Below are 27,727 nucleotides of genomic sequence, written 5' to 3'. Positions count from 1 at the left end.
GCTTCCTTGGGCAATGGAAAGACTAAGGTTTGTAGCTTTGCTAGCTCTCTCATTTTGTGGTCGTGTACCTTGAATAACTCACGTAACTGCTTCCTTATCTCTAGAATAGCAGTTGTGGAGACTTGTATATATCTCACAAGGGTGAGAAGAGACCCCAATAATGGACACATTCTGTAACCAGAAAGTGGCATTCAAATGGTAATGCTTTTACTCTATTATTATATCCACCTAGCTCCATGGAATGGCAAGGCTAGGGAGAAATAAAGATTAAACATCAATAAGAAAGAGTACTTTAGTTGGGCAATGGAAAATGAAAGAGTATTTCTAGGCATCTGAGAAAGAGGGAAGAGCCTGAGCAAAGGCCAGAAGAGAAAAGGCAGTATCAAGGGGTGTCGTACAGTTTAAATTGTTGAGGCAGGAGGGCAGAGTTAGAGCAGATACAGGCGAGCAGAAGAGAAAAGGAGGGGTGTGAGCTGGGTCATAACATGGGGAACCTTGAGGGCCAGAAGGTTTGGATGAGTGATGGACATTGTTGAGAATTCCCGAGCGATAGACTCTCATCTGAGCTCTTGGGAGACACCTAATGCAGTGGCCTCAGGAAAGGATGGACAAGCATTCCCACTTCCGGAACCTATTTCTGTGTGTAACCAGAGGGATATACGTTGTGAATGGGCCGGGGCCTTAGTGTCCTGGAGGCAGTTGTCAAAGCCGAGTTGCTCTCCCTCCCAGTTGCCACACGTCACACCAGAGGCACCTTCCTCTTTGTCTGGAGTTTGTAAATGATCTGGTTTCCTTCATTCCAGGCATAGAGCTGCTTATCTCTGGGGTTGTAATGGATCATGGAGTGACTTCTTGGCCGCCTGGGAAAAAACAAGTTGGGCAGAGCCTCCTCCCTGATAGTGCCCAGCGGATCGTAGACACAGGTGATGCGGTGAGGGCCTTGGCCACCTGAGCTGTAGACCACGTAGAGCACCCCACACAACAGGAATGAGGCCTCGGCATCCTGGCTTCTGCATGGAGTGTCCCATGAGTGCTCCACTCCAAGTGTGCCAGGCTCAATTTTTGTGAGAACCAAATGGCCTTGGATGCCTGGCCCCGAGTGGATGGCCCAGAGTCCATGTTCATCCGCAGCCAGGTCAATGTAAGTGAAGGGGGCGTGCTGGTAGACCAGGGCTCGGCCTGCTCCTCCTGGAAGCAGCATTCGATCTTCCACGGTCTTCTTCTGTAGATTATATTTGATTATCTCATTTGAAGTCCCTTGGTTGTGAAAAAATAGAAAGCCTTTGTAAATCACTTGACCTGATCCTTGCCAAGACAATGGAAGATTTAGCTTCCGGGGAGGCGGCTTGGTACTATCCTCCATGAATGCCCGGATATTTGCAAATTCCCAAACAGTGTTGTTTCTGGATCCAGTTAAGAAATATACTTTTGGAGAATCACCGCCAGCATCTTTCATCCAAGAGCCATCTGTGTTCATAGTCTTCTTCACTATTTTTAGAGACTTTATACCCATCAGCATGTTGTCACAGCCTGGCCAAACAGGAGAAAGAGATTGTTTTATAAACATGAGACATCTCTATTCTGGAAGACTCACCGTGCTTGGAAAATTCTGTTTCATTTCAGCTCTAATACTGGTAGGGAATATTCTCAATTCTACTATGAAGGTCCTTAAAAGAAACATTTCCCTCAGAAAATCCTAGAGGAAAAGTGGAGCACAGGCCTGCATTTCATTTTCTTGAGACAGAGGGCATTGAAATCCCAGCAATAATCCAAGCTCATTCTTTCTCCTCCTTATTCTTACAGATTGCTTTTTTTCCCTATACTACTCAGAATAAATTTATTACACATATATCGATCCCAAATTATCAAGAAATTCAATGAATCAAAGACTAAATGGATAAATGAGCCATTTTTAAGAGAGTTGCAGCCCAACACTTCATTCACTTTGGGGTGTCAGCAGGTGTTTGCTCTGTCAGAGACCCTGTTCACTTTAAAGCACTTAGGATTAACACAGTAAGAATGGCATAGGTGTGAGGTCATGCAGTTCAGTTTCCATTTACCAAGATTTTATTGGGTGTCTATTGTGTATTTAGTATACAAGTTTCCTAAAACAGTGCTAAGAACTGAGGATAAAAATCTCAACCCTAAGCTACACTGTGGCACACACCTATAATCCCAACATGTAGGAGGCTGAGACAGGAGGCCTACAGGTTTAAGGACAGCCTGAGCAATTTAGCAAGACCCTGTTTCAGAATATAAAACAAAATAGGGCTGAGGATGTGGCTCTGAGGATTCAACCTAACACACACACACACACACACACACACACACACACACACACACACCAATCCTAAACCTTGAGATCATCTTCTAATGAGGGATTGTGGCCCTTAACACTACCACAACTTTATAGGAGTTCAATCATCCATTCATGAATTTATAAATGTATTTAGTCAGCAGACATTGACTATCTACAAAGGTATGATACTGGGCTAGTTCTTATGAGCTAGAGTACAACCATCAGGGGTACTTAACTTATTAGACACACGACAACCAAGAATGAAGGGCTTAAAGTAGAGTTCTTACGCCGTGCGTGGTGGTGCAAGCTTGTAATCCCCGGGCTTGGGAGGCGGAGACAGGAGGGGATCGTGCAGGTTCGAAGCTTAAGAGACCAAAAAAGTTCTTACAAAAGAAGGACAGAGAAGGGAGATATCATTTGAAGCAAGGAAGACATTTAAGAAGGCCCTTGAAGAATGAATGGAGTTGAACACCATAGAGGAGTAAAAGAACATTCCAAACAGTTGACAAAAACACTTTCAGGAAAGTCCTCTAAGTACAAGTAAAATAATACAAGTCAAATACTTGACATGGCTTCAACTGGATGCATGATATCAAGGAGTAGATTGAAACTAACTCTAACACCTGCAACCTTGAGGGTGGAACCAAGGAATTCAGGCTTTATTCTATAGGGAAAGATGGAGCTGCAGAAGTTTTTAAGCATAAGAGAAAGGCTGTCAGGGCTGTTCTACAGGTTGAACTGGCAGCCCACATATTACAGACTCATGGGAAAGAGACCAAAATCAAGGAGACCAATTAGGAGGTTCTTATTTCTATAATCCAAACAGGATGATAAAGAGTCTAAAACTAATGGAGGAAGATAAAGAAGAGGGGGTTATATTTTTCTAGCTCCTCACAACCACGTCAGCCAATTATTCTTCCATCGCCATGCAAAAATTCTTTCTTCTATGTATCTCATACTTTGAGTCTCATGCCGCCAACTCCTCTTAGTCTAAATCACTGGCAATTCTTCAGGACAGTAGGCCATAAGCGTGGAGCACGTTTTCAACTCCATTGAAACTTATTTTCAAACTGTTTGAGCACCTCAGACCTCCAGTGGGCACACTCTAAATCCCCCATCCTCCAGAACGGTTGCCTATCAGAAATCGACAGTTCCAATATCGCAACCTCTGCCACACGATCTTATCCTTCCACTTCTCATTCTTTGTTTGCATCGCCTCCGCTCTTCCCCTTCATGCCTCTACTTTCTCCCAGGCCCTCAGCCCTTTCTTGACCTCACTTCCTTTCACTCCAGCCTTAACTAGAATACTAGCTCACTGACTAGCAAGCACTTCCATCTTCTCAATCCCTAGTTATCCTACAATTTCTACCTCACAAGAGTCCCTGGTCCTGGATCTGTTTAAACATCAGCCTCTGCCCTAGAGGGCTGCATGTTGATGGAGAAAATCCCCAAATGCTGCATACTGATCCTACACACATGGGGGCCTGGACGTTAAATACAATACTGTTCTCTGAAAGGCTAAATCTTTTGCATAGTAGCTATTTATTCTTCCCTTCTCCACCATGGCAGACAGTCCCTCATCGACAGCAGATTAGAAAAAGTAAATACTACTAAACATGGGCTCTTTCCACTTCCTGTCCCTTACTTATTCATCTTTCTTCAGTTTTTCCTACCCTCCCACAAGTGTTAGGAGAAGCTGTGTCATTTCTCCTGTCCAAGACTAATGTGTTTACTTTTGCTCTGATCTCATCCTTTCCTGGCTTCGTCTAGACTTCAATGAATTATTTCCTTTCTATTATCTTTAATTTCTCTTTCATAAGTAGTGTCTTAGTTTTAGCTTGTATGAATCTTTTTTTTTCTTTTTTTCTTTTTTTTTTTTTTTTTTTTTTTACTTTCGGTACATCCTCCAAGCTACACCCCCAGAACTATTTTATTTTTATTTTGAAACAGGATCTCACTATGTTGATGAGATTCTCACTATTATTTTTTGCAGTACTTGGGATTTAAACAGCCCTATTTTTAATTCTTTTATTTGGAAACAGGGTTTCATTAAATTGCGAGGGCCTTACTAAATAGAAAAGGCTGGCCATGAACTTGTGATCCTCCTGACTCAGCCTCCCAAGTATTAGGATTACAAGTCTGTGGCACCACGCCCTGCTGAGTCTCACTACTCGCTAAGGCTGTCCTCGAACCTGTGATTTTCCCATCTCAGACCCCCAAAAACTGAGATTACAGGCATGTACCACCCCCCCTCCGCTTGTTTATATTTTTTAAAATTCCCTTTGCTAACTACTTTGATAATTTTCTATCATTTTATAGTCAGCTTCTTCTACAGAACAGCCTATACTTTTCTCAACTCTATTTCTTTCACTTTATTATAACTCCATAGAAACTACTCTTCATTATGTTCTCAGAGGCCTACTAATTGAAAATTCAGATTGACCTTTATGTACATACATTTCTTGATCTTTTGTAGCATGCAAATGTTGTTCCATTCCTCCGTGAAGATTTCTTCTCCCTTGCTTTTTGTGTCACCACTATTTCTGTGTATGCCTCCTGTTTCTCCTCTCTTCTGTTTGTGGCAGAGACAGTGCTTTTGTCCATCAAGTTCTATTTCTTTTTTCTCTTCCCAGTCACATGTGGAACTACATTTCACACCCCTTTGTAGTAAAGCTGTGTGCACTGACTTATGTTTGCCCCATGAGATATGGACAAAAATGGTGTGAGCCTTTTTCACCAGCCCCTAAGCATGCTACCTTCCAGATGACATTAGAGCCTTGGGAATCTCATGGTGGCCATGTTCAAGAGTTAAATGGATCAACTGGTATTTTTACAAAAGAAATGAACTTAAGAATACTATAGTGAGACAGGCATACTCACATTTATAGCAGTACAATTCATAATAGCCAAGTTATAGAAACAACCTAGCTATCCATTAATAGACAAATAGATAAAATGTAGATATAAGTTGGGTATGGTGGCAGATGCCTGTAATCTTAATACTTGGGAAGCTGAGACAGGAGGAATCTGAGTTCAAAGCCAGCCTTAGCAATTTAGTGAACTGTCAGCAACTTAGTGAGATCCTGTTTCCAAGTAAAAAATAAAATAGGGCTACGGGTATAGCTTGGAGGTAGACTGTACTTGGGTTTAATTCCCAGTACCACACAAAAAAGGAAAGAAAAAAGAAAGAAAAGAAGGAAGGAAGGTAGGTAGGTATATATACCCAATGGAATTTTATTCAGCCATACAGAAGAACAAAAGTATTTAATTTGCAGAAAAATGGACAAAACCAGGGAATATTATGCTAAGTGAGGTCAGTCAGTTCAGAAAGTCCAGGGTCTTATGCTTTCTCTCATATGTGGACTTAGAACCAAAATAGGAAGCAGAGGGGGCTTCAGTCAGATGAGGAGAGGAACCAGTAGAATGATGAAAGGGGACTAGAGTCTGTGAGGGTAAAAAACAAGGATTGCAGAAGGGAACAGTTCAAATAAGAATAACATACAAGAAGGTTTCACTACCAGTCTCACTAACATGTATGGGGTGGTGGGGAGGAGGAAAGGGAAACAGAGGTGGGTTATATGGAGAGAAATACACCCATTGATGTGTGCATGTATGTTTACATCGCTTTGACTCTCGCTATGATGTATAATTACATTGCACCAAAAAAGTATAAAATTTAAAAAAGACTTGCATGGGTTAAGATGAGATCAGCTCTATTGGTCATTTCAAGAAAATTGGATTCTCAGTTCTAATGCTGGACTTCCTGGTGGTACTGCCCTGTGAGGCCATCGGTCTGGAGGTGAGCTGTGTCACAGAGGCAGGAAGTGATGGCCTTACTAGAAGCCTGAGGAGCCCCATTCACAAACGTTTGAGCTCTCAAGGCTACCTCAAGTGAGAGGACAAGAAACTGAGTGGTAGTGGAAAGGCTGGACCCAAGGAACAGAGGCGGCAGCTAGATGGATTCCAGAGGTTCCAAGGTAAGTTAGCATGTTGGCAAACTGCTTGTTCCACTTAACTGTTGGGGAGCACTCCTACCATTTTTTCCCAAGTCAACTCATCATCCACTCCTATCATGCCTTCTCTTTCTCAGGCCTCCATCATGCCCTTCTCTCTCTCTCTCTCTCTCTCTCTCTCTCTCTCTCTCTCTCTCTCTCTCTCTCTATAAAGATCTTGGCTCTAATAGCACTAGGAAAAGAAGAGCAGAGGCGGGACGTGGTGACGCACACTTGTAATCCCAGTACTTGGGAGGCTGAGACAAAAGAAGCACAGGTTTGCGGACAGCCTCGGCTACTTAGTGAGGCCCTCTGCAATTCAGTGAGACCCTGTTTCAAAATAAAGAATAAAAAATAGGGCTAGAGGTGTGGCTTAGAGGTAGAATGTCCCTGGGTTCCATCCCCCGTACCACACACACACACAAAAAGGGCAGTCAGAGGAGAACTACAACAGCTCCTGCCAGGATTATTGCAAATGTCTGCTCCCTGGCATTTACACCTTTATCCAGTCCTGACAATAGACAAGGGAAATGTGTGTGTGTGTGTGTGTGTGTGTGTGTGTGTGTGTGTGTGTGTGGTGTGGGGGATTGAACCCAGCGACATTCTAACTCTGAGTTATACCACCAGCCCAATGTTTTATTCTTTATTTTGAAACGGGGCCTCCTAAGTAGCTGAAGCTGGCTGCAAACCCCAATCCTCCTGTCTCAGCCTCCCAAGTACTGGGATTACAAGCATGTGCCAACACACCCAGTTCAAGGCAAACCTTTTATTTTTTTTTTTTTTCTTATGGTACTGGGGTTCCTGGAAACCCTTCTACTTCCGGGCTATACTCCCAGACCTATTTTATATTTTTTATTTGGAAACATGGTCTCTTAAGCCAGCGCAGCTGGCTTCGAACCTGCGTGATCCTCCTATCTCCACCTCCCAAGCGCGGGGATTACAAGAGTGCACCACCATGCCCAGCTCAAGACAAACCTTTTATTTTTATTTTTTTATAATTTTATTTTTTTTATTGGCGCACTGTATTATGTATACATCATAATGGGATAAAAAAACACTTTTGTAGACATACATGCACACATCGCCCAATTAGCCCCTTCCCCATCCCCACCCCGTTCCCTCCCCATCCCTCCTTCCCATGCTTGGCTTAGTGGTTGACATCTAGTATTATAGCAATTTATCCAAAATTAACAATGATAATCTCACAGAACAGTTTCATTTGTCTGATACCAAGCTTTTGATGGCTTAAAGATAACATTTCGACATTTCTTTTTGCTTTCTTTCTTACCAGAGAATATTTATTTTCTTTTTTTTAGGTGAAACTATCATACATTTAATTACTTATTTTTTCAGAAAAAATCTATCCTAATGTGGAATATGGACTCTAGATACCCAAAACGATCTCAAAAAAGAACAAAGCTAGAAGATGTATATTTTCTGATTTCAAACCATATAAAGCTACAATAATTGAAACAGTGTAGTACTGTTATAAAGGCAGATATATAAACCTTTTAAAATGTAATTCAGAGCCAGGCATGGTGGCAGAATCAGGCAAGGTGGCAAATGCTTGTAATCCCAGTACTTGGGAGGCTGAGTCAAGAAGATCTGGGTTTGTGGCCAGCCTCAGTTACTTAATGAGGCCTTGTGCAACTTCGTAAGACAGAGTTTCCAAATAAAAAATAAAATAGGATAGGGCTGGGGTGTAGCTCAGAAGTAGAATGCCCCTGGGTTCTGTCCCCTATACCATGAAGAAAGAAAGAAAGAAAGAAAGAAAGAAAGAAAGAAAGAAAGAAAGAAAGAAAGAAAGAAAGAAACTAACTCAGGTGATGTAACATGTCTGCTCAAAATCATCTAGAAGCTTCCTTCTCTCTCAGAGTGAAGCTGTATCTTTACCTCCAAAGCCATATATAAATTGTCCCCGCCCGGCCTGGCCTATCTCCTAGGACTCCTACACCGTGTTCATTTTGTCCAGCCACACTCTCTTCTGCTGTTCCTCGATGATCCAAGCTCACTGCTGCCTCGGAGGCTTTGCTCTTTTTGTTCCCTCTGCTTAGAAACATCTTCCCTCAGGTCTCTGCATGGCCCCTCCCACTTCCCTCAGGTCTGTTCTTAAATGTTCCCTAGTCATTAAGGCCTTTTCTTACCCCCTATCCGCCCAATAAAAAGCAACACTCTTCTCTAGCTTTGTAACCCCTCATCCTAGCTCATTTTTCTCCATAGTGATTATCTTCTCTCTGACATTTGTATATTTATTGCTCTACTTCCCTCAATAGAATGTAAAATCCATGAAAACATAAATTTTATCTGTTTCATTCATTGCTGCACATCTCGCCCCTAAAGTATCATCTGGCAAACAGTAGTTCAAAATTTGCTGAATGAATGAATGAATGAATGAACGAATGAATGAATGAAATTGCCAACCACCAAATCCACCAAACAATTGCACCTGATCCGATATTCTCTGCCTGCCTGCCTGCCTGCCTTCCTTCTTCCTTTCTGTGTGTGTGTGTGTGTGTGTGTGTGTGTGTGTGTGTGTGTGAGAGAGAGAGAGAGAGAGAGAGAGAGAGAGAGAGAGAGAGAGAGAGAGAGACTGGAAATTGAATACAGGAGCATTACACCTCTAAGCTACACCCCAACCATTTTTATTTCTTCACTGAATCGCTCAAGGTCTTTTCACCTGAAATTATCACCTCTCACTGGTCTTAAGAGTTTCTCCCATACTACTGGATCATTCCCTTTAATAAACAAACAAGCTGTAAGATCATCCATTTTGGAAAATCCTTCTAGGGTGGCCCCATTTCTCTGAACCACTTTAGAATAAAACTCCCTGAAAGAGGAGTTTGATCTCGCCTCTACTTATCTCCTATACCTCTCGATATGGGCTTCATTCTTCAGAGTGTAAACTATACTGCCCACCGAATCCGTTTTGTCAGGTGCACTGACAACCTTTATGTTGCCCAAAACAAGGGCCAATCCTCAGTCTTTGACCTAATCAGCATCTCCACAGGACTTGATTATTTGACCATTGTCACCAACCCTTTGAACTTCTTTCTTCTCTAGATTCTGGGTTCCACCTCCCTCCTGGTGTTATCCTCCCATCTTTATGGATTTATTACTTCTTAGCATCCATTTCCAGTCCCTTCTCACCTTCTACTTCCAAGTGCTCTATTCTTAGCCCTCTTATTTTATTCTGTGTCTACAATCACTTTCTAAGTCTTCTCATTCTATCTCATGGCTCTGAATATGGCTTGTAAATTTATATCTTTGGATCCTATACAGATATCGACTTGGTCTCAAATTCATTTATCCAACTACCTGCTCAGTGTCTTCAAACTTAACCTGTCCAAAGCAGAACTCTTACTTTTATCCCTCAATCTCTTTCTCTCCACTGTTCCCATATCAGACAAGAACCATTGGCCAAGTTCTTACCTAGAAGTCATCCTTGATTTCTCCCCTTCCACCCTCTGCTGCCATCTTGATGGTAAAACTTACCTTTATTTTTATTTATTTATTTTTATTTATTTTGCAGTACTGGGGATGGAATCTAGGGGAATTCTACCTCCAAGCTACACATCCAGCCCTATTTTTTATTCTTTATTTTGAAACAGGGTCTCACTGAGTTGCAGAGGCCTCACTAAGTAGCTGAAGCTGGCCCTGAAACTTATCTTTAAATTATGACTTTGTACTTAAAATGTTCAAATGTACACCTCACTTTCTACCATCTCCTCTTCCCCTGCGCTCTGTGAAACATTACGCCATTGCCTAGAGCACCTAAAAACATTAATTTGTCTCTCTGGTTTTAATCATGTGTACCTGTGGTAAGCATATTATCCACAAAGCAGTAGGAGTGACCTATTTAAATATATAAATGAACAGAGTGTGGGAGTGCACATCTGGAGTAATTGGGAGACTGAGACTGGAAGATCTCAGATTTGCAATCAGCCTCAGAAACTTAGCAAGCCCTCTGTAATTTAGTGAGACACTCTTTTACCTTTAAATTTTTGAATAAATTTTTGAAACAGTGTCTCACTAAATTACAGAGGTAGAATTTCCCTGGGTTTAATCACTAGTACTACACACATAAAAATAAAAACATAAACAATGTGACTGACCTGCTAAACCCTTTCTCCATCACACTTGGAGTAACATCCAAGCCCCTCAGCCTGGTCTGTGAGACCCACACAATATGGGCTCTGCCTGTCTCTGGGACTTCATCCTCTACGCGCTCCCTTGCTCACTGGGTTGTGATTATATCGGCGGCTTTTAGATTCTGTGAGTATGCCAAGTATGTTTCTGCCTCAGGGCTCTTGCACTTGGAATTCTTCTCCTGAAGCACTCATTTTCTTCATCTTCTCATGATGAGCTGCTATTCACCCTGTATGTCTCACGTTTTTATTTTTATCTACTCATTATTGTTTTTACAGCACATGTCTGGCCATAGTTCTAAGCATCATTTTCTTATGACCACGATCTCTACATATGAGCACCTTAAAATTATCTACTATAGCACCTTTCTTATTTCCTTAAGACACTTATTGCACTGTTAATCATAATTGTTATATGTTTTATTTATGAGCTCATTGCCGCCCTCCCTGACTAGACTCCACAAGAACAGGGCTCCATCTTCGTGTTAAGTATTATACCCTAATCCCTAGCTCAGTGCCTTGAGGGTTCTGTATATGTCCGTTAAATAAATGAAGAAAATAATTTCATTTAAGCAAATATTTTCCTAGGGTCTCAATAGCACTACACATCCTGAGTTGTTACCACAGGCCCATCTTGGGCGAAAAATCATTTGTACAGTACTTTAAAGCTTTTAAGATACTTTCAAATCCATTATTTCATTAAAAAACCTGACTCAAGGTTCTTGTGAAGGGAATGCATGGCAAACATGAGGGGAGGGGAGAGCAGGCTTAGCTGGAAAGGGCGGAGTCCCAGGCAGCCAGTTCTGTCAGCAGTCTGGTCACTACTGGCTGCTCCCAAGGCACAGAGGCCTTGCCTGGCCTCTGGGTCAACTTGGTCCTGGTTATCCGGGGCTATGGGAAGCCAGAGCCCCGAGGAAGGGATCTGAGAATATTATGCATCACAGAAGCATGGACCTTTGGCACACTGAGCTACTAGGGCTATGAGCTATTTTGTGGAAGAGGAGGGATAAATGGTCTTGTTTACCAGGACCCTGTCTTGGCTTGAGCCCAAGAGACCTGTTTCAGCTCTACAAGCCGAACCCATCTGATGTGAAGGCTTTAAGCCTGTAAGCAATCGTAGCAGACTTTCATGGGAGTCAGGGTGCCATGGGTTATTGAAAAAGCTCAGAGACTATTCCTTATTAAGGAACAAGCACAAAAGTTAGAAAAAGTAATAAATACCTGGACAATAATAATGAATATGTATATTATTTTAGTAATGTGCTAAATACTTTATATTGACTCATGTACTTCTTACAATGAGTTTTGGTAGTAGATACTTTAATTGTCATTTTCCAAGTGAAGAAAAATTACAACTTGTGTAAGTTACTTGTTACAATCCTACTATTATATGGTGGGGAACAGGTGGTCCTTTAAGCTCAGTCTGGGCTGATAGTTAGGCCCAATCAGGATACCTCTGTCCAGCCTCAGGGGTATAGTGGCAGGTGTGTATGTGGGTGATGGGAAGGGATAGAGCAACATGTCCTGCTGTGCCCAGAAAAGTGTAGATGGAGAGGAAAATGGGCTCCCAATGATGACAGGATATATGTCTTGACTTTTTGGCACCCCAGCTGCCTGTCCCTCTCCCTAGAACACAGTAGCCTTGCCGCCCAGCTATAAAGGAACTGTGTCTAAAAACAAGATGCATTGATGTCTTACCCATATGAAAACATTCACTTAAAATACAGAAGAAACAAACACACACCTTCCCCCTTCTCCTTCTATCCCTCCCTTCTAATGCAGAACCCTTAAAGGAATGTTAGATGTTTGATCAGGGAAATAGTTCTGGGAGGACAGAAACAAAATTTCCTCCATCCTCCCCTCTGCTTCCCCCACCCCTTCCTTTGTAGATGGAACCCAGAACTGGGAATCAGAGACCAGAGTGCTCTGGATTTGATCTCTGACCCTCTCTGTCCCTCTAAATGTCCCTTTGTCAATCTGGTCTTAATTTTACCGGCCACAAAACAAGGAGCTTCAGCTGAATGCTCTCCATACTTTCTTCAGCACTGATCTTCAATAAACATTGTAAATTTCTCTTCTTTTGGAATTTAGGGAGAGCATATTGCTAGCGTTTTAGTAAAAGAGTAAGCTAAAACTTCCTGCTGTGCTTCCCCAGAGAAGAAGAGATAATTAGCTGTAGGAAAAAAAAAGGTTGAGGAAGGATTGGAAATAATAAATTTAAAATCTTTGAGTCCAGCCAAGATGCTAATTATTTAACAGAGACAATGGCAAGTGAGGTTCCACCTGCAAACCAGAGAATGGAAATCTGGCTTTTCCCTCCAGCAGAATTTCAGACAAGCAATTAGGGTAGAATTTGGCCTGAGGCCTCACAGTGAATTCACACACAAATATCACTTATTTGAATCTTTTAAAATACTTCCCCTCTTATTTAATAATAATACTCTCCAGACCTGGTGAGACTTGTCCCTCTCCTGGGGAGTGACTCAGTGTGAGTGTTAGACATACTGGTCTGGCTGCTGGTAGAGATGGCTGCGGGTGGGAGCAGACGCTGGGAAGCCAGGCAATGAGCTTGTAAGAGTATTCTGGATAAGTGTTATCCACATAATGATGGGCCTGGGTTCAAGAGACAGTTAGAAACAGAGATCACTTCTTTATTAACTGATTAGATTGAGGGAGCCAGAAGATAGCTCACCAGGCTCAAAGTCTGGGTGGTAGGATGCATGAGATAGCAGCAGGGAAGGAAGAGCCTGTTTGCCTGGGAAGATTCATGAATTAATTTAAAAGACAGAGAAAGAGAAAGAAAGAGGAGAGACAGACAGAAAGACAGACAGAGACAGAGACAGAGAGAGAAAATTTCTTTTTTGTTGCAATCCCAGTACTTTCCAGGCTGAGATTAGGAGAATTACAGGTTTGAGGCCAGTCTCAGCAATTTAGTGAGGTTCTGAGCAATTTAGTGAGACCCTGTTTCAAAATAAAAATAAAATGGGGCTGGAAGTATAGCTCAGAGGTAGAACACTACCGGGTTTAGTCAGCTCTGTGTGTGTGTGTGTGTGTGTGTGTGTGTGTGTGTGAGAGAGAGAGAGAGAGAGAGAGAGAGAGAGAGACAGAGAGAGAGAGACAGAGAGAGAGAGACAGAGAGAGAGAGACAGAGAGAGAGAGAGAGACAGAGAGAGAGAGAGAGATCCTAAAACCATGATTATTTCGACTGCCTTTTGAAATTCAGTTATAAAATTTGACTTTTCTAACCACCTAAATCGTATTCAGTTAATACAGATTTATAAATTAAGGAAGGATGACATGCTGACAGTCCATGGACTAGTAGTCAGTTAGAGAATTTCATGCTATTACAATAGACCTGTCAGTGTGGACTTAATTATGCTAGAAGTTGGATCATCTACTCACTGCACCCCTCCACACACACACACACACACACACACACACACACACACAGAATAAGTTCCAGATAGCTCTGCATAGCACACAGGTCCTTTATTTTTATTTCTCTACTACACCGGATTGGTCTTTAGACACCAGACCTCACGTGGACAAGACCCTTGCTGAATCATAAGAGCACAGGTCTTAGACTTTGCCCATTTTCTTAGCTCACCCTTGCTAACTTGGGACATACCTACTTATCCTTCAAAACAAAATTCTCTGACTCTTGCAGAGCAGGTAGCTAGCAGCTTCTTCTCAAGTGCCCAAAGCATTCTGCGCAGCACTCTTCCAGGACAAGACCCTTACTGAATTAAAAGAGCACACACACGCTGGGCGTGGTGGCACACACTTGTAATCCTCACTCTTGGGAGGCTGAGACAGGAGGATCGCGCAGGTTCAAAGCCAGCCTCGCTGGCTTAAAAGACCCCGTTTCCAAATTAAATATAAAATAGGTCTGGGAGTGGAGCCCGTAGGTAGAAGGGTTCCATCCCCACCAAAAAAAAAAAAAAAAAAAAAATAAGAGCACATACACTTTATTTTCTTGCAAGCACTTTAGACAGGAGCGCAGTGTCATTTTGTTTTGTTTGTTTTTATCCTTACTGTCTACAACATGATATAGATCTCCTCCACCAATCACATGTTTACTGCTTATTTCCTATACTCAGGAACCAAGTTGATTCAGATAATGCATTATTTGCCCACATTTGCTATCTCAGCTTGTACAACAACAACTTAGAAATCAAATAGACTAGCAAGTGCTATTTCACTGTCTGAGTGCTTCAGTAGATGGATAACAGGGAACCCAGAAGGCGAGCTTGCATGAAACAGACGCAGTGAGCCATAGTACGATTTGGCATTTCATTGAGGGCTGGAGCAGGTCCTGGCATACAATAAACATGCTATACGTTGGTTTTAGTGAATCACCTTTAGTAAATCCACATCTTAGATCCCAAAACGTTCTGTTAACAAATTCAGAGTATTCCAAAGCACTCAGTACCAAGCCCTGACAATTTTATTGGTGATTAGCAATAGATTACGAAGCCTGGCTTCAGGGCTCTATCTTATTTTAGTCACTGGTGTGTGTTTTGTTCTGAAATAGCATCTGGTACATACTACGATTTATCTGTTTTACTTATGAATATGGCAAATATCAATATTTATAACCATACTCCTGGACATAGCAGAAATGTAGCATCCTGCTTTTAAAATAGCTTCTCTGTTAAAAATGAAGTCATAATAGTATTTACCTAGCAAGGGTGTCATGGGCATTGAACCAGTTAACAGAGAAAAAAGCTTAGTGCAATCCCAAACCAATAGCTTAATAAACTATTTCTGGTCAGAATATATTGAACTCCTAAAACATATTGACCTCTGTTTCAGGCACTGTGATAGACTTGGGGAACATAGCATGAAAAATGCAGGCATGCATGCAGTATATTTTGTGTTTTCAGAATAGCACTGACCTACATCCTCGCCATACCCTACCTGTCTACCCAATCAATACATTCAAATTCTTAATCCATCAATGAATTTATGCACTGATGAGATTACAACTCTCATGATTCATTTCACCGCTGAACATTTTTGTATGTCAATGTATGGGCCTTTTCAGGGACAGTCTATATCTAAACCATAACAACTTGTATATGTACCTTCGATTTCCTCCTTTATGGTAAATACATCTATTATAAATCAGTTATATTTTTCTTAATGAACCTCAGGAGTTGACTCACAGATATGTTTTATTTGGCTTCCAATAGATTGTTTGTTCAGTTGTTTTGTTTTCTATTTTTTGTTTTGATTTTAATGGATTTGAATATGGAGCATGAAAAATTTATCTACCTGAATGGATCCCAGAGGTGTTTAAATATTCAGCAATAGACTTTCTTCTTTGAAATATGATCACATCACAAAAGATGTGAGTTATTTAATTCAGCAGGGCGAGGGTTACTTGAGGTAACTTGCATGCACCCTGGCAATAAAAGGAGCTGGATCAAAATAGGAAATAAAATAAAATCTTCTATAATAGCTTGTTTTGACTTTCTTGAGAATTTTTCTTCAAAACCTATTTACAAGTTAAAAAGAGGTTAATACTTTGATCCACACAAGAATGTAGCCTGCGGAATCTTCCAAAGACTTTAGTTTTTTAAATTTATTTTTACAGAGCTGAAGATCAAACCAGGGCCTTTGAATGCTAGCCAAGCTCTTTACCACTGAGCTATACTCTCAGCCCATCCAAAGATATTAGTTGGATAAATTCTCTACCTACGTGTCTGAGGCCATAGTGCCTTGCCTTTGCATTGGAAAGCACAATGTAAAATTTTATTTCAGCAATAACAATGTGAATACCAAAGACTTGGAATGATTTTAGAATATGTTAGATTATATTCAAGTAATTTTCACTCAGTTGCATTCTAAATTATGTATGTGAAATAGATTGTGCATGTGTGTGTGAGAGAATGTTAAGATTCTAAGAATTCTATTTAGCCCCCAAACATCCCTGGAATTGATGTCCTAATACGGACATCACTTTGAGATCATCTCAAAATAAAGACCAAAGACTTGAGAACATCTCTATAGGGAATGGCTTAACTATAGAACCACCCTATTTTATTGATTATCCCTGGTCACTGGTCCTTAATAATTGCCTGAGAAATGTTCTTAGCAGAAATGATAACCATTTAGGCTAATATCTATTCAAATTTCCTGGAAGTCTCTTGCTACAGGGTTGAATTTTCCAAGGAAATCATATCATCCAATCTCCAGAGATTTTCCAAAGACACACTCTGAGACTCAAGTACATGCAGATAAAACCCTGTGATCTGACCTGGGACTATCCCTCCCTGGCACATAATCCCAAGGTGTTTGTCTACTCCAGGAAGCTGACTTGAGTCTTTAGGATTTTAGTGAGAGTTCTATAGCTGGCACAGTCCTATTGGGCCATGGTTAAAAAATAGGAAGATTAGCATCTTCCCGGAAGAAGGCATGTTCAAATAATTAGCAGAGTGGGACACTGTGGTAGGCAGATTTCCAAAATGGGGCCCAAGATTCCACCCTGTGAATGTTCTACATCTTGTCCTTCCCTGGAGTGTAGGCAGGATCTGAGCATGTGAGAGGACAGTGCTCTGTGATTATGTCACAATATATAACAAAGGTGAAGGGATTTTGTAGATATAAGCAAGATTCCAAATCAGTTGATTTTGAGTTAATCAAAAGGAAGATTATTAGGTAGGCCTGCCACAATCAGATTAAAAACTCTTCAAAGAAGCACTAGACACTTACTAAAAAGAAGTATTCTCCTTTCACCTTTGAAAGATCAATAGGTATGCTCTGAGGGACCTATAGAGAGGGAAGCCTCTGAAAGTGAGGGGCCTCAGACCTATCCTCAGAAGCAGATGATCCGGCTAAGCCATGCATAGATTTCTGATCCTCAGAAACTCTGAGATAATAAATTTGTATTGTTTTAAACTGTTACATGTATTTTTGGAGCAGCATTAGAAAATAGTTATAGGCAGCCGGAAATGGTGACACACACCTGTGATTCCAGCATGTGGGAGACAGAGACGGGAGGATCGTGGACAGCCTCAGTAAGATCCTGTCTCAAAAAATGAAATGAATAAAAAATAGGACCAGGGGGTGTAGCTCAGAGGTAGAATGCCCCTGGGTTCCATCCCTAGTACCACACACATGAGAGAGAGAGAGAGAGAGAGAGAGAGAGAGAGAGAGAGAGAGAGAGAGAGAGAGAGAGGCAGGCAGAGTTACTAACAAAATAGCAAAAGAAATCCAGGCGTGGTGGCACATGCTTGTAATCCCAGTATTTGGGAGGCTGAGACAGGAGGATTACAAATTCTCAGCCAATCTCAGTTACTTAGTGAGACCCTGTACAACCTGTTTCCAAATAAAGAGTAAAAAATAGGGCTGAGGATGTAGCTCAGAGGTAGAATGCCTATGTAAGATATGAAATAATGCAGAGTAGGGGGATAAATTGGCATTCTAAATTCCAGCCTTAGCCGGGCGTGGTGGCGCACGCTTGTAATCCCCGTGCTTGGGAGGCAGAGACAGGAGGATCGCGCTGGTTCAAAGCCACCCGCGCTGGCTTAAGAGACCCTGTTTCCAAATAAAAATAATATAAAATAGGTCTGGGAGTGTAGCCCAGAGGTAGAAGGGCTTCCAGAAACCCCAGTACCACAATAAAATAAAATAAAATAAATAAATAAATTCCAGCCTTAGACAGAGAACCTCTGAAAATAATAGGTCAGGGAAGCACTAATCACAAGGTTGTGGTCATCTATAGTGTCCTCTTGTCCTAAACCAAGCTCTGAAGGGCCTCTGCCATCAGTATCTCTTCTAAAATAATTTACGTGGCCTCTTCCATGCAAGACCCTGTCCTGGATTCTGAAGAGAGAAGGGAAAATGTTATTTTGTTCATGGTCTGGTTGAAGAATTAAATATATATAAAAATATGTGGTTGAATACTCATATGTGTGCATGTGTGTATAGATATATATTTATATATATGTAAATATGTGTGTATACACTGGCATTTTTTAATATATTTTTTAATTGCAACCACATGTGGGTAACAGAAGAAGCAGCTGAGATCAGTTTGGCCCACTACATAAAAAGGCTCGGAGAATAGAATGGATTTCTTGTTGTTGTTGATAATTAGCAGTGAATGACAACAAAAAATTTCACACAGAGGAGTAGATGATTCCTGTTCTGTTGTGGGAAAGTCTCCGTGAGAGCAGATGGATCGTAGGAGGCAAGAGAAGCAGCAAGGAAGCTTCCTTTGCCTCCTGCAATGGATGCGGGATGCAGACATGTCCTACCCACTCCTCTGTCCCTATCATCTGACACAGCCCATGCAACCATGGAGGGCAGAAAGTGTCGGCTGAATCATGAACAGACATGTTATCCAACAAGAGGTCCAGAGGCAGCAGGCATGGAGCAATGGCCTCAGACAGACTGACAGAGAAGTTTTCATTGACCACAGCTGGAAGAGGAAATATTCCAGGCTCCAGCATCTGAAAGATGATGGGGCAGAGGTGAGAGTGTAAAGGGCATCAAAGCTAGAAGTCCAGTGTCCAGACCTCCACTGAGGTCCAGTTGGAGTGGAAAGGGTTAACCTCAAGTCCCGAGATGTCCAGGAAATTGTTGAAAAGCTCAAGAATTCAAGTTAGCATCCAACATCATTTGTTCAGGCTTGGGCTCAGGTCACCTTAGCACCTAATATTTCCTTCTACTTATTAAATTTTATTTATTTCTGTGCTGGCTGGGGATCAAAACCAGGGCTTCTTGTATGCTAAGCAAGTGCTCTACCGCTGAGCTACACCCCAGCCCCTCCCTCAGCTGTTTAGGAAGCCTTAGTTCATCTTCTGCTTGCCCCTCCTTGTCCCTCTCCACACCCCTTTCCTTCCTACACTCTACATTTTCTCTTAGCTTCTCCTTCTCAGAGGAGGGTTCATTGCAGGACATCGGGGTCCAAAGGGATCACCAACTTGACCAATTTGATCAACTTTTTCATATTATATTATTGATTAAGACACTCTCCTCTTTTTTTTCTGACTCAGTGTGAGGGTATTTTTTTTCTATCATAGCCAAACTAATCTCTTTTGCCTGTGCCAACAACCCCTCCATCCATTAATTTATTTGTTCCCTTAGTTATTGCCCAACGATTATTCATATGAACACAGAGACTGTACTAGGTTCTAGAGACAGTACTGAACATGAAAAAGTGTCCAGGCTCACAGAGCTGACACTGCAGGTGGAGAGTTAGAAAATAAGCAGTGGACAAATAAATAAACTAGAACATTTCAGAGTTTAAATGATTTGAATGTGGCCCGCAGAAGTCCATGTGTTGGGATCTTAAAGTCCAAAGTCACGTGTTAATGGTATTTGAAAGCAAGGCCTCTGTGAGGTGAATAGGATTATATGAGTTCATAAGGTAGGTCCCATGATTGCATTAGTGGCTTTCTAAGAAGAGGAAGATGGGGATGCACACTTGTCATCCCAGTACTGAGAGGCTGGGACAGGAGGATCTGGGTTCGCAGCCAGCCTCAGCTACTCAGTGAGGCTCTCCACTACTTAGTGAGACTCTGTTTAATAGTAAAGAATAAAAAATAGGACTGGGGGTATAGCTCAGAGGTAGAATGCTTCTGGGTTCAATCCTTAGTACTGCAAAAAAAGAAGAAGAAGAAGAAGAAGAAGAAGAAGAAGAAGAAGAAGAAGGAGGAGGAGGAGGAGGAGGAGGAGGAGGAGGAGGAGGAGGAGGAGGAGGAGGAGGAGGAGAAGATGGAGGAGAAGAAGAAGCAGAAGAAGCAGAAGAAGCAGAAGAAGCAGAAGCAGAAGCAGAAGCAGAAGCAGAAGCAGAAGAAGAAGAAGAAGAAGAAGAAGAGGAGGAGGAGGAGGAGGAGGAGGAGGAGGAGGAGGAGGAGGAGGAGGAGGAGGGGGCCCCCAAGCTAGGACATTTGCTCTGTCTCATCATGTGATTTTCTTTGCCATGTTAAGGTAGGCCTCACCATGTGCCATGCAGGTGCTCACACTGTACTCTTCAACTACCCAGCCTCTAGAACCATGAGCTAAACAAACCTCTGTTCTTCATAAATTATCCACTCCGTGGCATTCAATTATAGCAATAGAAAATGGACTAAGATCTGGGTGTGGTGGTGCACACCAGTAATTCTAGTACTAGGGAAGATAGGACAAGAGGATCACAGGTTTGAGGCCAGCTTCAGAAACTTGGCAAAACCCTGTTTTGAAATTAAAAACTAAGTAAAATTTATTAAAGGGGTTGGGGAAATAGGTCAAGGTAGACTGTCTCTGGGCTTAATCTCTAGTTTAAAAAAAAGGAAAGGAAAGGAGAAAGGAAAGAAAATTAACTAAAATATAAGTGCTCTGAAAAAATAATGGAGTAATAAGTACTCTTCAAATTCTCTTGGGTTTGTTGGCTCATCATAGTTCATACCAGCCACTGAGTGGCCTATGTCTAAAACCTGGGAAGCATCCTGGACTCATCCCTCTGATTTTTCCTTTACTCTTTAACTGTCAAGTTACTGCATCATGTGGATTCCAACTCTAAATGGCTCTCAAATGACCCTGCTCTTCTCTGTCCCAGGACACTTTACGCTCACACTTGCCCAAATTACAGCAGTGTCCCCTGACTGCTCTCTCTCAAGCCTTGCCCTTGTTCTTCATGTCATGTCCTGCTTAGAATAATTCAATGGTTCTCTATAATTTTTCTAGCCAAATTTAACCTCCTCAGCATGCAGCGAGGTCGTTCATCACTTGGATCCTCTGGACTCTTCAACTTGGTTCTACACTCACCTGCCCTAGGCAGCTTCCACTCTGCCATATTCACAGATCCACACCTCAAAGGCGCTACATGTCCTCAGACCATGCCTTTATGTCACGCCTTTGCTTAAAGTGCCCTCTGCTCCATGTTCGCTAACTTCTTTTTAGTAAGTTCAGATCAGAGAAGACCCTTCTCATGAGGAGCCATGGAGTTCTTGAAAGCATTACATTGGCAAGATATGTGAAATCCTTAGGGCGATGATGGCACTCAGCAAATGTCTAGTTTCCCAGAGAGTTTCTTGAACTTGGGGCAGGTGTAATTAGCACGTGAATAAAGACTTCCTATGTGCTGGGAAACCATTTCAAAATACTGACTCTGAGGTGGGAGACTTGTCGCCCTAGTTGTTTTTTTGTTTATTGGGGATTTTTTGCAGGTCTGGGATGGGACCCAGGGGCATTCAACCTCTGAGCTGAGCCACATCCCCTGCCCTATTTTTTATTTTGAAACAGGGTCTCACTGAATTGCAGAGAGCCTCACTAAGTAGCTGAGGCTGTCTGCGAACCATGATCCTACAGTCTCAGCCTCCTGAATGCTGGAATTACAAGTGTGAGCCACCACGCCCGGCTCCTAGTTTTTTTTTTTTTTTAATGAAATCAACCCATGCATGGAAAAAATTCCCTCTCATTTGTGTGTTTATTGCATGATACTTTTAAATTATAATTGGAGCTACTAGGCATTATTCTTAATGGCTTGTAAGTGATTCTGATTGATCACAGGACTGGAGGCAAGTCCCCTGGATACCACCATCCCAGACAGCACACACAATAATAATTCACTGTAATTCCCAGCCCTGAAGGCTGGCTGTTGCATTTCCAGTTTCAAACTATCGCTTATCATATTGGCAGCTCCTCCCTATTTCCAAGGTTTTGGATATAAAATCCACCAACCTGACACTCTCCTTGGAGGATCTGGGACCAAACCAAGGTCTACCAGGAAGTGACCTTCTAGGCTGACTTCTGACGGTAGCCATGACCTTCTCTGGGGTCTCTAGAAACTCCCTTTGAAAGGAAAAAGCTACTTCCTCACTGGGCCTGGTGGCACACGCATGTAATCTCAGTACTTGTGAGGCTGAGACAAGAGGATCACAAGTTCAAGGCCAGCTTCAGCAACTTAGCAAGACTCAACAACTTAGGGAGAGACCCTGTTTCAAAACCAAAATAAAAGATCTAGGGGTATATAGCTCTGAGGTAAAATGCCTTTCTTTGGGTTTGATCTCCAGCAACACACACACACACACACACACACACACACACACACGTACACACACACAGAAAAGCTACTTCCTGAGACTGTTTTTCCCTTTGGACACCCACTCTCTGCACAGGTTGCCCTCCTAGCACAGGCACACCAAAGCACACGTCCAGTTCTTACTCATTCCTTGATCACACTCCCTCCCTGCACCAAGTCTGCACCTTTGTGAGGGTGACATTCCCCAGAAGAGGAAGTAAGACATTCAGTTCTTACTTGCATTTAGCAGAGTTCGGATCTTTTTCTCTTCTTCAGCTTCCTGGAGTAGCTTTTCTGCCAGGGTCTTGTCCTCAGATTCTATGCAGACGTCAGCTTCTCGAAGGTATTCCAGGTAGTCGATTTCGCGCTGGGCACGCTCGACCCTCAGTGCCAGGTTATTTACTGCACTCTTATATTCACTGGTGTGAGTCTGACATCTTCCCAGCATAACCGATATGTTTTTTGAGAATTCTCGGAAATCTTGAATGTATGCCCTCGTTGCTTGGGTACATTTTTCCAGTCCTTGCTTCAGTCAGAAAATAAATTATCAAATTATTTCTAGTTATTTAAATTATCCAAATAACAAAATTTATTATTCCAAAAAGAGATTATTAGAAAAATGCAAACAATCAAAAAGGGGAAAAATAAAAATAAAACATAAAGGTAAATTCAAAGGTACTATTGATAAATTAGTGTATCAACTTTATAGATATCCATGTATTTAATGGTATTACATAATATATGCTATATTGGTTTTTAATATACTCTTTATGTGTGTGGTACTAAGAATTGAACTCAGAGCTTCATATATGCTAGGCACTAAGCAAAATCACTAGCCATATATATATATATATATATATATATATATTTTTTTTTTTTTTTTTTTTTTTTTTGGTGGTACTGGGGATGGTACTGGGGATGGAACCCAGGGGCACTCTACCTCTGAACTATGCCTCCACCTCCAGCCCTATTTTATTCTTTATTTTGAAACAGGGTCTCACTAAGTTGTGGAGGGCCTCACTAAGTAGCTGAGGCTGTCCTCAAACCGTGATCATCTTGTCTTAGCCTCCTGAATGCTGGGATTACAAACGTGCAACACCAGGCCTAGCTAAAATATATATATTTTTGACATAGCATGTTGCTAATTTAGTCAGGATGACCTCAAACTTGCAATCCTCTTGCCTTAGCTTCTCGGGTAGCTGAGGTTACAGATATGTGCTACTGTGACTAGTTGTAAATATATATTTTAAGTGTGATTTTATTACACATAAAATACATATATTTTGTTACATTTTTAACTTGCTGGTATGTTATGAACATTTTAATGCCAATTAATATATATCTATATCATATTTTGTATTGATTGTACCTTTTTTCAATTGACAAATAGTTCTCTATATTTCTAATGTATACCATATGAAATGGCTAAATCAAACCAATTAAAACATAGACATATGTGCATACATATGTACACACACACACACATATATATATATATTTATATACATATCTCCTAAACTTTTATTTGTTGTGGTGAGAACACAACAGTTTTCAGGTATACAATATATTGTTAAGTACAGTCACCATGGTATACAGTAGATCACTTGAATTTATTTTCTTTTTAACTGAAATTTTGTCCTTTGTCCAACATCTCTCCATTGTTTCTAACCACCAGCCTCTGATAACTGCTATCCTATTTTCTGTTTATATGGGTCAACTTTTTTAGATTCCTCATATAAATGAAATCGTTGCATGTTTGTCCTTCTGTGGCTGGTTTATTTCATGTAGCATAGTGTCTTCCGAGTTCATCTATGGTGTTACAAATGACCTTCCTTTTTAGGCTAAGTGATAGTCCATTGTGTATATGTAAATTTCCTTTATCTACATATGACATAATTTTAATAAGATATATCAGCCCATTGAATTGACATCCCACTATTTATTCTGTCATATTCTTTTAAATGGATATATACATAGTTTTCAATTTTTTACCACTTAAACAACGTTGAAGAAAAAAGTTGTGCTTACATTTTCATGTGCTTAACTGCTTACTTTCTTAGGATAGATTTCCAGAAATAAGCTTCCTCTCCAGCACCTGGCACAGGGTCTACCATATAGTAGTACTCAGCAAATAATTGTTGAATGAAAGAATACATGAATAGAAGTGGAATCGCTGCGTCAAAGAGTATATATACTTAAGCTCATTTGGTACAGTTTACCATAAGCTCTTCACAAATGTAAAATTTGTATTCCAAACATCTATATGTAAGACACTTCATTTTGAAGGGAAGGAGATAGAGACAGAAAAAGAGTGAGTGAGAGAGAGTGAGAGAGAGAGAAATTAAAAGTAATTCCCTGAATCTATATCCTCTTTTTTCTTATCCCTCTCATACATTCTTCTCAGAATGGGTTTTATCAGTTAGCTTTTACTGGCAAACAGTGCCTGCCACCTGAGTCTTGGCTTCACCTCCAGGTCAGGACCAGGGTGAGAAGATCTATCGCTAACTCTGTCAAATCCTCCTTCAGAGCTGTGAAGGTTATTGTATGTTGTACCCTTGTCTGTAAGCAATCCTACAGTATTGAAGGACAATATGCCAGAAATTTGGCTGGCTCTGATTCTGGAGCAAGTTAATGCTAAAGGCTGGGCATAACTCTAACATTTTTAAGTTGGTGACACTGAGAAGCTTGGAGGGATGGAGCAAACGAGGCAGTAGCAAGGAGTCTCTGTACTGGGGACATTTATCCAAGCCTCCAGACCTCAGTCTGTTTTGGGGTGCATTTGGGGTACTCTGTTGAATTGAATTACTTTACAGGAGGATTGCAGGTTCAAGGCTAGCCTCAGCAACTTAGTGATATCATGATTGTAATTAGATAGCCAAATCATTTGGACTTGAAAATTTTTCAGGAAAATATAGAAATTTAAAATTGGAGATGTTGGATATGGTGGCAAATGCTTGTAATCCCAGTACTTGGAAGGTTGAGACAGGAGAATTGCAGGTTCAAGGCTAACCTCAGCAATTTAGTGAGACTCTCAGCAATTTAGCAAGACTCTGTTTCTAAACAAAAAATAAAAACTGGCTAGGAATGTAGCTCAGAGGTAGAATGCCCCTGGGTTCAATCTCCTGTGCCAACAAAACAAAATGAAAACAAACCCAAAAGTTGGAGATCAGAGTGCCTTTGAAAGAAGATAAATAATGCACCAACTTAACGTACAAAAACAGGCATTAAATATGAAACAGTAGACATCAGTGCTGGAGTGTGGCAAACACCAGGGAAGAGGGTCACATTTGTTTCTGATAGCCTTTCTTACGTAAAATAATGTTGGGTCTTGCACATTTTAATGAGGTGAAAGCCTAAATGCTTTCTCTCGTTTTTGGGTTTTTGGGGTTTTTTTGTTTGTTTGTTTGTTTGTTTTTTTGGTGGTACTGGGGTTCCTGGAAACCCTTCTACCTCCGGGCCACACTCTCAGACCCATTTTTTATATATATATTTTTTTGGAAACATGGTCTCCTAAGCCAGTGAGGCTGGCTTCGAACATGCACTATCCTCCTGTCTCCGCCTCCCAAGAGCAGGGATTACAAGCATGCGCCACCACGCCCACCTTTCTCTCTGTTTAACATAGCTGGAATCTGCTTATTTCTAAATCCAAGTCCAGATTGGCAAAAAGTTTTAGCCTTTTGATCTACTATTATGACTTTTAATAGGGACTTAATATTTTACTGTACAAAGACAAAAATAAAAAGCTAAAATTCATTAGCATCCTGATATGCTAAAATGTGAACAGTGACCAAAAATTTTAATTTTTTTTGTGGTATTGGGGATGGAACCCAGGGGTCTTCTACCTCCAAGATACACCTCCAGACCTATTTTTTATATGCATTTTATTTTGAAACAGGGTCTCACCAAGTTGCTGAGAGCCTTACTAAGCTGCTGAGGTTGGCTTCGAACCTGTAATTCTCCTGTCTCAGCCTCCCAAATACTGGGATTACAAGTGTGCATCACTACGCCCAGCTCAAAAATTTTAATTTTTATGTTTCAAAAAATGAACTATTGAAGCCAGACGTTGTGGCACACACTTGTAATCCCAGCATTCGGGAGGCTGAGACTGAAGGATCAAGGTTTGCAGACAACCTCAGCTATTTAGTGAGGCCCTCTGCAACTTAGTGAAACCCTGTTTCAAAATAAAGAATTAAAAAAAATAGGACAGGGGTGTAGTTTGGAGGTTGAATGCCTCTGGGTTCCATCCCTAGATCCGCAAAATAAATAAATAAATAAATAAATAAACAAACTAACTATTGAGTTTTAGATGTCCAATGTATAGACATTTACCCACCATGCCAGCCCTTTTTTATATTTTATTTTGAAACAGAATATTTTAAGTTGCTGAGGCTGACCCCAGACCTGTGATCCTCTTGTCTCAGCTTCCCAAGTACTGAGATTACAGGCGCGTGTGCACCACCACACCCAGCTGAGGCAATGTTCTAAGTATGGATTAATGACTCAACACAAACCATCCCCAACTTCTCAGAGCTGGAATATTTTCATAATTTTTTAAATTGGGTACATGGTACTTTTACATCATATTGGGGTATAGAGTGTCAGACAAATGCATGCGCACACTTCATAAAATCTTTAGAATAACCTTAGAAGGAAGCCATGCGTGGTGATGCACATTTGTAATCGCAGCATTTGGGAGGCTGAGACAGGAGGATCACTGTTCTCAGACAGCCTCAGCTACTTAGGAAAGTCAATGAGACCCTGTTTCAAAATAATGAGTAAAAAATAGTGCTGGGGGTGTAGCTCGGGGGTAGAATGCCCTTGGGTTCTATTCCCAGTACTGCAAAAGAAAAAAGAAAAGAAAAAAAGGATAACCTTAGAAGGTAAATTATATTATTATCTCCACTTTATAGATAAGAAAAACTGTCAGATTAGGCTTCAGAGTGAAGCATGATCCAGGTCTGAGAGTTGCCTGGACTCTGGAATTGGTTCCCTACACTGCTAGACTACATACATTTGTTAGGAGCAATTTTAGCTATGCGTTTAACACTTCCCATCTGGAAAACACACATCCCAGTAGACAGAGATGGGTGGGCAAAACAAGATAAATTCCAGAAGGTGTGTGCCCTATGCAAGGTGCATGGATGTCACCTACCTCCAAGACTTGAAAGCGCTGGTAGATATAATGCACCATGGCTGGGTCCTGGGCACACTGTGGTGGAGGCAGAAATGCTGCAAGGACCAAAACCAGCAGAGCAGAAACTTCCCACAGGGCCACCAT

General features: G+C 41.2%; 1 protein-coding gene across 1 annotated transcript; it reads right to left on the bottom strand.

The window, feature by feature from the left end:
- Nucleotides 1-739: 739 nt before the first annotated feature.
- On the bottom strand, nucleotides 740-27,727 carry OLFML1 (olfactomedin like 1; the record flags this gene model as incomplete). The annotated part of the gene is made up of 3 exons (XM_080690020.1): nucleotides 740-1,530; nucleotides 22,687-22,975; nucleotides 27,602-27,727. The coding sequence occupies 3 exons, from the start codon at nucleotides 27,725-27,727 to the stop codon at nucleotides 740-742; spliced, it is 1,206 nt and encodes a 401-aa protein (XP_080546146.1).

Source organism: Muscardinus avellanarius (genome assembly GCF_963383645.1).
Source record: "Muscardinus avellanarius genome assembly, chromosome: 1".
Classification (NCBI taxonomy): domain Eukaryota; kingdom Metazoa; phylum Chordata; class Mammalia; order Rodentia; family Gliridae; genus Muscardinus; species Muscardinus avellanarius.
Note: the sequence above shows the minus strand (reverse complement) of the source record. Positions and strands in the feature narration are given on the sequence as shown.